This window comes from Neofelis nebulosa, chromosome 13 (assembly GCF_028018385.1).
Source record: "Neofelis nebulosa isolate mNeoNeb1 chromosome 13, mNeoNeb1.pri, whole genome shotgun sequence".
Taxonomy (NCBI): Eukaryota; Metazoa; Chordata; class Mammalia; order Carnivora; family Felidae; genus Neofelis; species Neofelis nebulosa.
The window spans coordinates 7,608,297-7,624,405 of NC_080794.1; the positions used below are offsets into that span (position 1 = coordinate 7,608,297).

General features: G+C 40.5%; 1 protein-coding gene and 1 non-coding gene across 4 annotated transcripts in view; one reads left to right on the top strand and one right to left on the bottom strand.

Annotated features, from left to right (window-relative positions):
- MTR (5-methyltetrahydrofolate-homocysteine methyltransferase) overlaps positions 1-16,109 on the top strand; it is a 133,149-nt gene that overhangs the window by 18,132 nt on the left and 98,908 nt on the right. For all 3 annotated transcript variants that reach the window (XM_058696257.1, XM_058696258.1, XM_058696259.1), the window contains exons 9-11: positions 10,211-10,311; positions 11,635-11,696; positions 13,618-13,685. In XM_058696257.1, the coding sequence (XP_058552240.1) occupies positions 10,211-10,311; positions 11,635-11,696; positions 13,618-13,685 (231 nt within the window). The remainder of the gene's footprint in view (positions 1-10,210; positions 10,312-11,634; positions 11,697-13,617; positions 13,686-16,109) is intronic.
- On the bottom strand, positions 3,340-3,446 carry LOC131493736 (U6 spliceosomal RNA). The gene has a single exon (XR_009252829.1). It is a non-coding gene; the product is annotated as a U6 spliceosomal RNA (small nuclear RNA).

Sequence of the window (16,109 nt, forward strand, 5' to 3'; positions counted from 1 at the left end):
ATTGATTGGGACTGGTAGTTAAGAAAGTAACTGTATCGAACTTGACTGTGATTGATTGAACAGCTCATGAGCTTTTCCAGAGCAATCTCTTAATCATCTGCACATCTCTAACGCTTAATAGAGTCCTTGGTGTGTAGAATGGATGCAGTAAATGTTCAACCGAAAAACTGAAGGATAGGAAAATGTAGGGGTCTCTGAAGACAAACTTTACCTAGTTTACTTTTGAATTTTTTTGTCCTTCCTTAAATATTTAAAAACCTTTTTTTTTAAATGTTCATATATTTTTGAGGGAGCGAGCGAGCAGGGGAGGGGCAGAGAGAGAGGCAAACACAGAATCGAAGCAAGCTCTGAGCTGTCAGCACAGAGCCCGACGCAGGGCTCAAACTCGCAAACCGTGAGATCATGACCTGAGCAGAAGTCGGACGCTCAGCCAGCAAGCCACCCAAGTGCCCCTGTATTTCCTCAGCTATTTTTGAGTATTATTCTATTGCTCTTTTCCCCATCTCCTTTACTCTTAATCACGATCTGGTCGCATCCCTCGATATGTAGGTGAAACCCCTACGTCGGCCCAGGTGTCTTCTTGGTCTTTGTTCTGCTGACCATTCTCAGAGGACACCCTTAGAGGGCGTTCTCCCTGCCCCTGCCTCACCTGCAGAAATCCAAGGAGGATATTTTTATGGAGTTTCGAAAATACATATTTCTCTTCCTTCAGCAAACATGCAGTTAATTCTGACTTTCGACCCACTCAGCGGTTACTTTTTTTTTTTCCGTTGTTATCCTATAATTCTTTCTGTGTCTTCAACGTCCATCTATAGCCCACTCACAGAATAGATCTGGTCTCCAATTTGTTATGAATCGTACAGACCGAAGGGGCGGATGGACAGATAGAAAGCAGCCCAGGAATTGGAGAGTTTTATCAGATCCTGTTTGTATTGTTCTGGGTTTGGAACTCTGAGTGGTACCCAGCAGTTTGCTTTCTGGTTCAGGACTAAGAGTTGATCTCAGTATTGAGGAGGCTGGTTGACAAATCTATGAGAATTTTTAAAATACACATACCTATACCTGTGTGTATATAAGCAGATAGTATGTAATAAGGTGACTGTAAGAAACCGTTGCTTGCTGATTTTGGTCATCACAAACTGTACATGTGTTAACAAAGTACAGTGGGACAGTGTCTTTGTATCATTATTACTATTGTTATTAATTCATCGAGCATTAATGGAAACCCTGTGCCCCGGAATACAGGCAAATGTGAAACAGCCCACAGTAGGAGAAATTCGTAAGCAAATTAAAATATAAAGTGTCAACTGCTCTACAAAAGTATGAACAAAAGTCTTGCAGTAGATGGGTTGGAGTGATGGTGTTCTCGTGGGATTCAAGGACGGCTTTGTAGAGAAGGTGACGTTGGAACTCATTTTTATTTTTATTTATTTTTTAATTTTTTAATGTTTTTTAATTTATTTTTGAGAGACAGAGAGAGACAGAGTGTGAGCAGGGGAGGGGCAGAGAGAGAGAGAAAGACACAGAATCTGAAGAGGCTCCAGGCTCTGAGCTGTCAGCACAGAGCCCGACGTAGGGCTCAAACTCACAAGCCGGGAGATCATGACCTGAGCCGAAGTCAGATGCTTAACCGACTGAGCCACCCAGGCGCCTCTGAAACTAAGTTTTAAAACCTGGGTCAGAGTTGGCCTGGCAGAGGCATATGGAAGTATCAGAATGAGCAAATAGCAATATAAAGACTATTTTTCTGAAACATTTTCATGTATCTTATCTTACTTTAACATTACTGGGACCCAGATTGCTAGTTAGGCATAACTTTCTCACGCAGCAAATGAGGAACTGGAGCCACCTAACTATTGAAGAGAGGAGTTGGGATTGGAATGAAGTTTAGAAAAAGTCCAAGGTCCTTTCTTTTTATTTATTTATTTTTTAAAGTTTATTTATTTGTTTTGAGAGAGAGAGTGCACAGTGGTGGAGGGGCAGAGAGAGAGAGAGAGGAGAGAGAATCCTAAGCAGACTCCATGTCCAGTGCAGAGCCCAACGAGGGGCTTGATCTCATGATCAGGAGAACATGACCTGAGCCAAAATCAAAATTTGGACATTTAACTGACTGAGCCACCCGGGCGCCCCAGGCTGGGGTCCTTTCTAATGATAATGTGGTGATGTAAAACCTTTTAGTTTATTACCTGGTGTTGAGTGTGGATGACGTAGCATAAGATTAGAAATAGATTAAGAGTGTTCCAGGTAGAGCTGGTAAACTGGGAAAACTGAATAGATGTGTTCAACGGTTGTGACTTAGCCGTGCGTAGGACCTAGCAATCTTTTTTTTTTTTTTTTTTTTTTTTGAGGTACAGTTGACTTACGATATTATATTAGTTTCAGGTGGATAACATAGTGGTTTGACATTTGTGTACATTGTAAAACGATCACCACAGTAAATCCACCATGCGAAGTTGACACGATACTACCGACCGTATTCCCCAAGCCTTGCATTTCCATCCCAGTGACTTACTCTTTTATAGCTGGAAGTTTGTGCTCTTCGATCTCCTGCACCCAAGTCACTGCCCACCCCCCTCAAGCCCCTCCCTTTTGGCAACTATCAGTCTGTTCTCTGCATTTGTGAGTCTGGGTTTTGTTTGGTTCGGTTTTTAAATTCTGTGTGTAAGCCAAATCATGTAATATTTGTCTTTGTCTGACTTATTTCACTTAGCATGATACCCCCAAGATCCATCCACACTGCTACAAATGGCAAGATTTCATTCTTTTTTTATGGCTGAATAATATTCGTGTGTGTGTGTGTGTGTGTGTGTGTGTGTGTGTGTGTGTGTGACATCTATCCATTCATCCATTGACGGACACTTTAGTTGTTTTCATATCTTGGCAATAGTAAATAACGTTGCAATGGACATAGAGATACATACATTTTTTTTGAATGAGTGTTTTTATTTTCTTTGGATAGATACCTGGTAGTAGAACTGCTGGATCATAGGGTCTAGTTTTAATTTTTTGAGGAACTTCCATGCTGTTTTCCACAGTGGCTGAACCAGTTTATATTCCCACCAACAGTGCACAAGGGTTCCCCTTTCTCCACATCCTTGACAACACTTGTTATCTCTTGTCTTTTTGATATTGTCCATTCTGATTGGTGTGAGGTGGTATCTATTTGTGGGTTTGATTCGTATTTCCCTGATGATGAGTCAGTCGTGTTGAGCATCTTTTCATGTGTCTGTTGGTTATCTGGATGTCTTCTTTGGAAAAGTATTCAGATTTTCCCATCTTCTAATTGGACGTCTTTCGTTGTATTATTGAGTTGTATGAGTTCTTTATATATTTTGGATATTAACCCCTTATCAGATAGATAATTTGCTCATTATCCTTGCTCAGGGGCCATGCTAATGTTCTCTGTATCATTCCAGTTTTAGTATATGTGCTGCCAAAGTGAGCACCAGGTATACGATTTACAGGTACCCTCTCCCGTTCTGTAGGTGCCTTTTTGTTGTGTTGATGGTTTCCTTCACTGTGCGGAAGCTTTACAGTCCGATGTAGTCTCAATTGTTTACTTTCTTTTTTTGTTTCCCTTGACTTTTCAATCTGATCCAAAAACAAACAAACAAACAAAAAACACCGCTAAGTACTCCATTGTGTATATAAACCACAATTTCTTTATTCATTCATCAGTTGATGGACATTTAGGCTCTTTCCATCATTTGGCTGTTGTTGAGAGTGCTGCTCTAAACATTGGGGTACAAGTGCCCCTTGCATCAGTACTCCTGTATCCCTTGGGTAGATTCCTAGCAGTGCTATTGCTGGGTCCTAGGGTAGATGTATTCTTAATTTTTTGAGGAACCTCCACACTGTTTTCCAGAGTGGCTGCACCAATTTGCATTCCCACCAACAGTGCAAGAGGGTTCCCGTTTCTCCACATCCTCGCCAGCATCTATAGTCTCCTGATTTGTTCATTTTGGCCACTCTGACTGGCGTGAGGTGATATCTGAGTGTGTTTTTGACACAATGGAGTACTACGTGGCAATGAGAAAGAATGAAATATGGCCCTTTGTAGCAACATGGATGGAACTGGAGAGTGTGATGCTAAGTGAAATAAGCCATACAGAGAAAGACAGATACCATATGGTTTCACTCTTATGTGGATCCTGAGAAACTTAACAGAAACCCCTGGGGGAGGAGAAGGGGAAAAAAAAAAAAAGAGGTTAGAGTGGAAGAGAGCCAAAGCATAAGAGACTCTTAAAAACTGAGAACAAACTGAGGGTTGATGGGGGGTGGGAGGGAGGGGAAGGTGGGTGATGGGATTGAGGAGGGAGGGCACCTTATGGGATGAGCACTGGGTGTTGTATGTAAACCAATTTGACAATAAACTTCATATAGTGAAAAAATAAACAACAAAACAAAACACCACTAAGTTTGATGTCAAGGAGCTTACTGCCTGTGTTTTCTTTCAGGAGTTTTATGGTTTCAGGTCTTACATGCAAGTCTTTTTTTTTTTTTTTTTTAATGTTTATTTTATTTATTTTGAGAGATAGAGAGTGTGTGTGAGCAGGGGAAGGACAGAGAGAGAGAGAGGAAAGAGAGAATCCCAAACAGGCTTTGCACTGTCAGCACAGAGCCTGATGTGGAGCTCAATCTCACAAACCATGAGATCATGACCTGAGCCAAAATTGAGAGTGGGATGCTTAAATAACTAACTGAGCCACCCAGACACCCCTTACATGCAAGTCTTTAATCCATTTTTATTGATTTTTGTGTATGGTATAAGAAAGTGGTTTAAGGTCATTCTTTTGCTTGTGGCTGTCCAGTTTTCCCAACACAATATATTGAAGAGACTGTTCTTCTCTTGGATACTGAGAACAAACTGAGGGTTGATGGGGGGTGGGGGAGAGGGGAAAGTGGGTGATGGTCATGGAGGAGGGCACCTGCTGGGATGAGCACTGAGTGTTGTATGGAAACCAATTTGACAGTAAATTATGTTAAAAAAAAAAAAAAAAGAAGAAGAGACTGTCCTTTCCCAAGTGCATATTCTTGCCCCTTTTGTTGTAAATTAATTGACCATGTATGCATGGGTTTATTTTTTTCCATTGATTTGTTTCTATGCCAACACCATACTGTTTTGATTACTCTAAGTTTGTAGTATAATTTGAAATCAGGGCATGTGATATCTCTGGGTTCGTATTTCTTTCTCAAGATTGCTTTGACTTCTGAGGGTCTTTGGTGGCTCCATACCAATTTTAGAATTATTCGTTAGTTCTATGATGAATGCCATTGGAATGTTGATAGGGATTGCCCTGAATCTGTAGATTACTTTGGGTACTGTGGACATTTTAACAATATTCTTTCATTTCATGAGCATGGATATTTTTCCATTTCTTTGTGTCATCTTCAGTTTTTTTCATCAGCATCTTATAGTTTTCAATGTACAGTTCTTTCACCCTCTTGGTTAAATTTATTCCTAGGTATTTTATTTTTTGATAATGTGTGGGATGGTTTTCTTAATTTCTCTTTCCAATAGTTTTAGTGTAAATGCAACATATTTTTTATATTAATTTTGTATCCTGCAACTTTACTTAATTAATTTATTCCAGCAGTTTTTTGGGGGGAGTCCTTAGAGTTTTCTACATATAGTATCCTATCATCTGCAAATAGTGAGTTTTACTTCTTTCCAATTTGGATGCTTTTTATTTCTTTTTGCCTAGTTGCTGTGGCTAAGACTTCTGATACTGTGTTGAATAAAAGTGGAGAGAGTGGGCGTCCTTGTCTTGTTCCTGATCTTAAGGAAAAGCTTTAGCTTTTCACCGTTGAGAATGCCGTTAGCTATAGGTTTGCTGTATATGGTTTTTATAATGTTGAGGTATGTTCCCTCTGTACTCACTTTGTTGAGAGTTTTTATCGTCAGTGGATGTTGAATTTTGTCAGTTGCTTTATCTGTTGAGATCATAGGATTTTTATTTTTCATTCTGTGCATGTGGTATATTCCATTGGCTGACTTGCAGATGTTAGACCATCCTTGCATCCCAGGGATAAATCCCACTTGATCGTGGTGTGTGATCCTTTTAATGTAGTGCTGAATTCTGTTTGCTAATATTTTGTTAAGGATTTTTGCATCTTTGTTCATCAGGGATATTGGCCTGTCATTTTCTTTTTTGGGCGTGTCCTTGCCTGGTTTTGGGTATCAGGGTAATACCTCGTAAAGTAAGTTTAGAAGCATTTCCTTCTCTTCAATTTTTTGGAAGAGTTTGAAAAGGATAGATATTAAATCTTCTTTGGATATTTTGGTAGAATTTACTAGTGAGGCCTTCTGGTCCTGGACTTTTATGCTTCAGTCTCCAAACTAGTACAATAATTGGTCTGTTGAGATCTTCTATTCCTTCGTGATTCAGTCTTGGAAGATTGTAAGTTTCTGGGAATTTATCCATTTCTTGTAGGTTCAATTTACTGGCATATAATTGTTCATAATAGTCTCTTATGACTTTTTTGTATTTCTTTGTTGTCACTCGTAACTTCTCTGCTCTCACTTCTGATTTATTTGAGTCTTCTCCTTTTTTCTTAGGGAGTTTAGCTAAAGTTTTGTCAATTGCATTTATCTTTTTAAAAAACCAGCTCTTCGTTCCATTCATCTTTTCTATTTGTCTTTTTAGCCTCTATTTCATTTATTTTTACTCTGAACTTTATTATTCCCTTCCTTTTGCTAACTTTGGGCTTCGATTATTCTTCTTATTCTAGTTGCTCTGGTGTAAAGTTAAATTACTCATTTGAGATTTCTCTTGTTTTTTTGAGGTTGACCTCTGTTGCTCTGAACTTTCCTCTTACAACTGCTTTAGCTGCATCCCAGAGATGTTGGTGTGTCATATTTCTCTTTTCATTTGTCTCTGTGTAGCTTTTTAATTTCTCCTTTGATTTCTTCTATGACACAGTAGTTCAGTAACATGTTTAATCTTCACATATTTGTAGTTTTTCCAGTTTTCTTCCTGTAATTGATTTCTAGTTTTATATCATTGTGGTTGGAAAAGATGCTTGACACGATTTCAGTCTTCAATTTTTTGAGACTCATTTTGTAGCCTGACATGTGTTCTAGAGGATGTTCCATGTACACTTGAGAAGAACCTGTTTTCTGCTTTTGGGTGGAATGTTCTGTATATATCATTGTTAAGTCCATTGGTCTCATGTATCATATTAAGGCCTCCTTATGGATTTTTGTCTGGATGATCATCATTGATGGAAGTGGTATGTTATAGTCCTGTATTGTTGTATTGCTGTCAATTTCTCCCTTTAGGTCTGTCAATAATTGTTTTATGTTTTTTGTTGCTACTGTGTTGGGTGCATATGTATTTATTATTGAATTTTAAGATTTTGTTGTCTTTTAATTACCATTCCTTTATCTGATATGTGTTTTGCAAATACTTTCTCCCAGTCCATGGCTTGTCTTCCCATGATAGTGTCCTCTGCTGAGCAGAAGTTGTTAATTGTAGTAAAGTCTAGCTTGCTAGTTTTTTCTTTCATTGATCCTCCTTTCAGTGTTGCCAAACTGACAACCACCTAGTCTTCTGTGTTATCTTTTTTCTTTCTTTCAAGTTTTAATTTAAATTCCAGTTAGTTAACATACAGTGTAATATTAGTTTCAGGCTGTGTTATCTTCATATATATCTTTATATCTTTAATAGTTTTGTAGTTTACATTTAACTGTGATCCATTTCGAGTTAATTTTGGTGAAAGTTATAAGGTCTGTGTGTCCTTGAATTCTTTCAAATATGGATGTCCCATCTTTCCAGGATCATTTGTTGAAAAGGAAGTCCTTTCTCCATTGGTTTGCCTTTGCTCCTTCATCAAAGATCAGTTGGCTGTATTTGTGTGGTTCTTTCTCTGGACTCTCTTTTTCATTCCATTGATCTATTTGTCTCTTCTTTCACCGATACCATTGATTACCTTCGCTTGTAGTGAGTCTTGAAGCCAGGTAGTGTCAGTCCTTCCATTTTTCTTCTAATTCAGTATTGCACTAGTTATTCTGGGTTGTTCACCTGTCCATGTGAACTTCAGAATCAGTTGATTTGTAAAATAACTGGCTGGGATTTTCATTGGGATTGTGTGAATGAATATATAAATTATATTATAAATAGGGAAGAATTGGTATTTTAACAGTACTGAGTCTTCCTATTCATGTACATGGAATATCTCTCCATGTATTTAGATTTGCTTTGATCTCTTTATTCCGAGGTTTGTAGTTTTCCTCATGTAGATCTTGTACATATTTTTTTAGAATTACACCCAGGTATTTCATTTGTTTTCGTGCTGATGTAAATGGTGTTGTGTTTTTAATTTCTTTTTTTTTTTTATGTTTATCTTTATTTTTGAGACAGAGAGAGACAGAGCATGAGCAGGGGAGAGGCAGAGAGAGAGGGAGACAGAATCAGAAGCAGGCTCCGGGCTCTGAGCTGTCAACACAGAGCCCGATGCGGGGCTTGAACTCGTCAACTACGAGATCTTGACCCGAGCCGAAGTCAGACGCTCAACCGGCTGAGCCATCCAGGCACCCCGTGTTTTTAATTTCTAATATCAGTTGCTCATTCCTGGTATATAGATAAACAGTTGAATTTTGTATATTAACCTTATATTTTGTGACCTTGCTGTATATAATTGTGTACTGATTCCAGGAGTTTTTAGTTGATTCTTGTGATTTTCTACGTCGACAGTCTTATTTTTGAACAAAGACAGACTTACGTCTTCCTTCCCAATCTGTATACATTTAATTTCCTTCTCTTTTTGCATTAGCTACGACTTGCAGTACAATGTTGAGTAGGAGATGAAAATGGACATCCTTTGTTTTGTTCCTGATACTAGAGGGATATTAGTTTTACATCATTAAGTATGATGTTAGCTATAGGTCTTTTGTAAATGTTCTTTATCAAGTTGAGGAAGTTTCCCTCTGTTCTTAGTTTCCTGAGAGTTTTTATCATGAATGGGTATCGTGTGTGTGTTAAATAAACTTTTTTCAGGGGGCGGTAATTTCAGATTTGTAGAAAAGTTGCAAAGATAGCAGAGAGAATTTCTATACACTCTGCATCTAGTTTTCCTGAATGTTACTATCTTACATAGCTATGGTCCTTTGGTCAAAAGTAAGAATAGTATTGCTATTAACTAAACTCCAGACTTTATTCAGCTTTCAAGTGTTTCCACTAATGCCCCCTTTTCTGCCTTAAGATCTAATCTAGTATATACCGCATTGCACTTAGGAATCATAGCAAAAGAAAAAAAAAGTGAAATATGAAAAACTAAAAGATTTCCTAGACTAGTAGCTTCATAGTTAATTTCTGAATTCCTGAAGGCCTTAGGGGCCCCGGCTGAGAGTGGGATTGGTGGGATTACTTGTTAGAGCAGCTCTGCTTAGATCTGTGTTATTTGAGTCCACAGTAAGTTTCATTTGCAAAACGAAACTTCATTTTATAGTAAAGAAATTAGCTTAATTTATAAGAGGACAAATTATAAGTCCAAGGTCACCTTGCAAGTCGGTTATAGAACAAAGACTAATAAATCTTGGTCTTCTACACTCCCACAGTGGCTTCTATGTGTCATTAATGTGCCTTCTACCTCCATAATTGTCCTTTTTCTTTCTCTTATGTGTTGATTTCAGATCAGATGTTTATTAGCAGTGGTAGTTTGTAGGCATTTCTGCTTCACAGGATACCATTAACCAAACCGCGAACTTATTCGAGGAGATATCCGAGGCAGGGTCCTTTAGCTGTAACATCACCTGACGTGGGAGACGTAGACAGAAACATTCAGTGCTTCTGGGGACTTTGGTGAAATGGCTTTGTTTATATCTGAATGGAGGTGCTAAAGCTGAAGTGGAGATTTATTATCTGCTTGGTTTTAGATATGGTCCTTTCTTTATTGTGACTTTTTCTTTTAAAAAAAAAATTTTTTTTTTAATGTTTATTTATTTTTGAGACAGAGAGAGACAGAGCATGAACAGGGGAGGGGCAGAGAGAGAGAGAGGGAGACACGGAATCGGAAGCAGGCTCCAGGCTCCGAGCCATCAGCCCAGAGCCCGACGCGGGGCTCGAACTCACGGACCATGAGATCATGACCTGAGTCGAAGTCGGATGCTTAACCGACTGAGCCACCCAGGCGCCCCTATTGTGACTTTTTCTATATGAAAATATTTTGTATGCAAGATGATGCTCCTAATATCTTTTTGTTTTTACAGCATTGGATTAAACTGTGCTCTGGGTGCAGCTGAAATGAGACCTTTTATTGAAACAATTGGAAAATGTACAACAGCCTATGTCCTCTGTTACCCCAATGCAGGTGTGTATTTCTAGGGAGTTGCACCTGAGGAAATCCAAATACACAAGACAGGGGTAGGTAGGGTTAAAAGAGTTTATTTTGCAGGTCTTGGTATATAGTTGACATTCAGTGGGAATCTTCTAAGTGAAAATACAGTGGGTCTAGACCACTATTTCCCTCTAGACTTGAAGGAATAGTTTGACTCATCCTGAAAGCCTCGGAATTGGACAGAACTTTGGGGGATGAATCCCAGTACATAGCCAAGCAGAGCCTTGCTTTTGGTGACAGTGCTGGCCGAGTGAATGTGGCCAAAGAGAGGAGTGCAAGAAAGAGGAGAGGGAGCCCTCCTGTCCATTCCGCTGTATTAACAACCTGTGTGTTAGATTATTCCTTTCTAAAAGGTAGCTCTTCTATTTTACTATATGTAAGAAATTTTAAGATATTTATAGGCAGTTTTCAAACTATCCAATTAGAAACTGGTAACCCATTTTGGATTAACCAGATTTCCTGGTGAATGTTTTTTTTTTTTTTTTTTTTAATTTTTTTTTCAACGTTTTAAATTTATTTTTGGGACAGAGAGAGACAGAGCATGAACGGGGGAGGGGCAGATAGAGAGGGAGACACAGAATCGGAAACAGGCTCCAGGCTCCGAGCCATCAGCCCAGAGCCTGACGCGGGGCTCGAACTCACGGACCGCGAGATCGTGAGCTGGCTGAAGTCGGACGCTTAACCGACTGCGCCACCCAGGCGCCCCCTGGTGAATGTTTTTGAGCATTTGCTTAGCTCCTTAGGGGTAAACATCATTTTCCAGCTTTCTTTCCCAAAATACATACATTTTAATGCTTAATAAATTTTCTTTCCCACCAGAAGAAGAAAACTAGAAGGGGATAATAAATAAAACAGGAAATTGGTTAATTAGATGCTAAAGTTTTACTTGGAAAAATTTATTTGAGAGGTGATTGGTTGTGTTTTGCTTGTTTTGTTTTTAATTTTATAGCTGGTGCTCTCATCAATTCAGAGGATATGTAGTACTCTCCTAACCCCCGCCCCCAAGCAGCTAGCTGACGAGATTGAGTTTCCTTCATGGGAAGGGGCTGGGGGTGGTGACTCTTCTTTCAGATGGAAGAGAAATAGTCTCTGTTTATTTGCCTCTGTGGTTTTTGGGGGGGGGGGGTGTGTGATACCTCTTCATTTACTGTGTTCATTATTAAGAATTATAGTTTGATTTTGCAAGCAATCATCATATAATTATAAACTTTTCTCACTTTTAAACCTAAAGCCTTCGCCAACATTAGTCTACGCGTCAAGGCGATTTTCAATAATGCTTGTAATCTGCTTTCCTAGGTCTTCCCAACACTTTCGGTGACTACGATGAAACTCCACACATGATGGCCGTGCAACTAAAGGTTAACCATTCTCTTTCCCTTCAGTTTTTAAGAGATAGAGAAATGAAATCTTAGATTTAGAGTATCTAGAGAATATTTAGAAAACTTAAAATTTTCTGCTAAAGCAATCCCAGTGTATGTATAACAAAAGCTGAACTACTCTGGGTGCCTGGGTGGTTCATTCTGTTAAGTGTCCGACTCTTGATTTTGGCTCAGGTCATGATCTCACAGTTCATGGGATTGAGCCCTGCATTGGGCTCTGTGCTGACAGCATGGGACCTGCTTGGGATTCTCTGTCTCCCTCTCTCTCTCGCCCCGCCCCTGCTCTCTCTCTCTTTAAAAAAAAATTTGTTTTTTAATTTTTATTTCTTTTTGAGAGAGAGAGAGCATGAGCTGTCAGCACAGAGCCCACGTGGGGCTCAAACTCACAAACCACAAGACCATGACCTGAGCCGAAGTCGGACACTTAACCAGCTGAGCCACCCAGGCGCCCCTCTCTCTCTCAAAATAAATAAACATTAAAAACAAACAAACAAAAAAATGGCTTAACTACTCTGAATTAAGGTGGTGGAGGCAGAGGGAGGGGCTTGACGACAGCATTTTTCTTCCCATCAGGCACTGGTGTCTGTTGCAAAATTCCCAGTCAGGTCCAACCCAAACTCATTGAAACTAGGCTGTTCTCTGCAAGGCCCTCACGTGGTGGCTCCCCTCCCCCACTTTGCCTCAAGCATACTGTTGGGGAGCGTTAATGTCTTCTTGCTCCCTGTTGTCACAAGGATACCTTCTTGCCCACATACCTCCCACCTTTGAATCCCAGGTCTTAGGACCGTACCACCCACTAACTCCTGGGTCTCTTTTCCTCATTCCTTGAAGTTTTAGCTTCTGACTCATTAACATTCTCTCCTAAATGATTTCTGACTTAATTCTTGAGACTTCAAGACCTTTCTAGTAGATGATCTTTCCAGTTCTCCGACATCTCAGTTCCTTGACTTCCTGTTTAAGTTCCTGTCCTTCCCTAACTAGCGTGTGGTTAAATTCTACACCACACTGTCCAGTATGCAGCCACTGCTATGTGCAGAGAGCTTGAGATGTGACTGAGGAGCTGAATTTTTAATTCTTTAAAATTTTAAATTAATTAAAAAAAATTTTTTTTTTAATGTTAATTTTTATTTTTGAGACAGAGGGAGACAGAGCATGAACAGGGGAGGGGCAGAGAGAGAGGGAGACACAGAATCGGAAGCAGGCTCCAGGCTCCGAGCCATCAGCCCAGAGCCCGACGTGGGGCTCGAACTCACGGACCGCGAGATTGTGACCTGAGTTGAAGTCGGACGCTTAACCGACTGAGCCACCCAGGCGCCCCTAATTAAAAAATTTTTAAATGTTGATTCATTTTTGAGAGAGAGAGCACAAGTGGGGGAGGGGCAGAGAGAGAGAGGGAGACACAGAATGCGAAGCAGGCTCCAGGCTCCGAGCTGTCAGCACAGAGCCCGACGTGGGGCTCGGACTCCCCAACTGTGAGATCGTGACCTGAGCCAAAGTCGGATGCTTAACCGACTGAGCCACCCAGGCACCCCCATAAAATTTTAAATTAATGTAAATGTAAAAGCTGGTATGTACTTCATGTGTTATTTGATGTGCTATCCAGCTCATCATGTGATTCTGCTCAGCATATAGGTTAAAAAAAGGTCTTTATTATGTCCACGTAGGCAAATGATTACATCATCACATTTTAAATGGTACAAAGGATTTCATAGTTATCTGAGCTATGTTCCCTGCTTTAAACCTATCTAAGGCATGTGAAAGCTTTGTATCTTGGATTATGTTTAACCCTCTTTTTGGTGAAACATTCATTTATGAAATGTAGATCTCTTTTCTGCTGAAGTGGTGGTGGTGAATTTCGAATTCAGACGGACTCTGAAACTGTTTCTTTTCCTAAATGCAGGCCTTTGCTGTGGATGGCTTGGTCAATATAGTTGGTGGGTGCTGTGGTACGACACCAGATCATATCAGGTGGTAATCATTTCTAAGTATTTTACCTTTTGTTGTGGGATGAATTGTGTCCCCACCCCCCAAAATTTGTACGTTGAAGTCCCAACCTCCCAGTTCTTTGAAGTGACTGTGTTTGGAGATAGGATCTTCAAAGAGACGATTCAGGTGAAATGAGATCATATGGGTTGGCCCTAATCCAACATAACTGGTGTCTTTGTAAGAAGAGATGAGGACACAGTCGCACAGAGGAAGGGACCCTGTGAGCACATAGGGAGAGGAAGACATCTGCGAGCCAGAGAGGCGACCAGCTCTGCCAACACCTTCTTCTCAGACTTCTAGCTTCTAGAACTTCGAGAAAAACATTTCTGCCGTTTCAGCTACTCAGTCTTGTGGTATTTCATTATGGCAGCCCCAGCAAACTAAGATACCTTTATACTGTGACAAATTCCAAAAACAAAGGAAGATTAATAAAATGAATCCCCATGTGCCTGTCACAGAGTTTCCATAATTTTCAGTATTTTGCTTTTCTTTCTTTTTTTTTATCTATTTCCCAATTTTTTCCCCTTAGAACATTGTAAAGCAAATTCTATCACGATATTCTATCCATAAATACCTGACTAATATTCGGAAAGTCAAGGAAGGACAGCTCATATTTCCTGTGGGCAAACACACATCCCCATTAGTTCTCTCATGGAAGGAAAAGATGACAAAACAACCAAGCTCCTTGAGGTCAAGAGAAGTCGCCTGGTCATTGGCCTAACCCGTGTTGTTGAGCGAGCATCTGAGGGACAGGGTGTGAAGGAGAGCATGTGTTCAAGTCCTTGCCAGTGTGTGGCTTAAAGAGGCTTGCAATTCAGTGAGATAGGATACAGTTTAGGACTGTTTGTAACTTGCTTTTTCCTTAGAGTGACGGTCGGTTTTGAGCCAGTCATCCCACTGTGCTGAGTGTGCACATGATATGTCCACTGTTCTGATGTATCTAACATTTCACTGTTTTTGTTGGCTTCTGTGATAGACTCTGTTAATAGCCCATATAATTTTTATTTTTATTTATTTATTTGCTTTTAATGTTTGTATTTATTTTTGAGATAGAGTGAGACAGAGCATTGAGCAGGCGAGGGGCAGAGAAAGAGGGAGACCCAGAATCCGAAGCAGGCTCCAGGCTCAGAGCTGTTAGCACAGAGCCTGACGCGGGGCTCGAACTCTCAACCATGAGATCATGACCTGAGCCAAAGTCAGATGCTCATCCTACTGAGCAACCCAGGCATCGCAAGAGCCTATGTAATTTTTTTTTTAATGTTTTTATTTATTTTTGAGACAGAGAGAGACAGAGCATGAGCAGGGGACAGGCAGAGAGAAAGGGAGGCACAGAATCTGAAGCAGGCTCCAGGCTCTGAGCTGTCAGCATAGAGCCCAACACGGGGCTTGAACCACGAACTGTGAGATGACCTGAGCCGAAGCCGGACGCTTAACTGCTTAACTGACTGAGCCACCCAGGCGCCCCGAGCCTATGTAATTTTTAAAACATCTTTTAAATAATATCTAAAAGCTATCAGTAGTTGAATATAGTATATCTTTCGGTCTCCTTTTGTTTTTAAGGTTATCCTCTCCTTTTTAAAAAGAGTTGTTTTGTTTATTTTTTAAAGTTTTATTTAGAGAGCATGAACAGGGGAGGGGCAGAGAGAGAGGGGGAGATAGAGAATCCCAAGCAGGCTCCACACTGTCAGCGTGGAGCCTGATGTGGGGCTCAAACTCATGAACTGTGAGATCATGACCTGAGCCAAAGACAGATGCTCAACCAACAGAGTCACCCAGGCACCCCTAAAGAGAGTTGTTTTAAAAATACCTGTGGAGGGGCGCCTGGGTGGTGCAGTCGGTTAAGCGTCCGACTTCAGCCAGGTCACGATCTCACGGTCCGTGAGTTCGAGCCCCGCGTCGGGCTCTGGGCTGATGGCTCAGAGCCTGGAGCCTGTTTCAGATTCTGTGTCTCCCTCTCTGTCCCCCCCCCCCGTTCATGCTCTGTCTCTCTCTGTCCCAAAAATAAATAAACGTTGAAAAAAAAAATTTTTTAAAAAAATAAAAATACCTGTGGGGTGGGCTGCCTGGGAGGCTCAGTCAGTTAAGCGTCCAACTTCAGCTTAGGTCAGGATCTCACAGTCTGTGAGTTTGAGCCCCACATCAGGCTCTGTGCTGACAGCTAGGAACCTGGAGCCTGTTTCAGATTCTGTGTCTCCCTCTGTCTCTGCCCCGTTCGCACTCTGTCTCTGTCTCTCTCTCAAAAATAACATTAAAAAAAAAATACCTGTGTGATTGTGTGTATATACATGTAGGCATATATGTTTCTATCTCTGTCTACTCACCTGTGTGTGTGTGTGTGTGTGTGTGTGTGTGTGCACGCACATCCTCTCCTGCTGCTTCTCCTGGGGCATCTGCATACTAATCTAG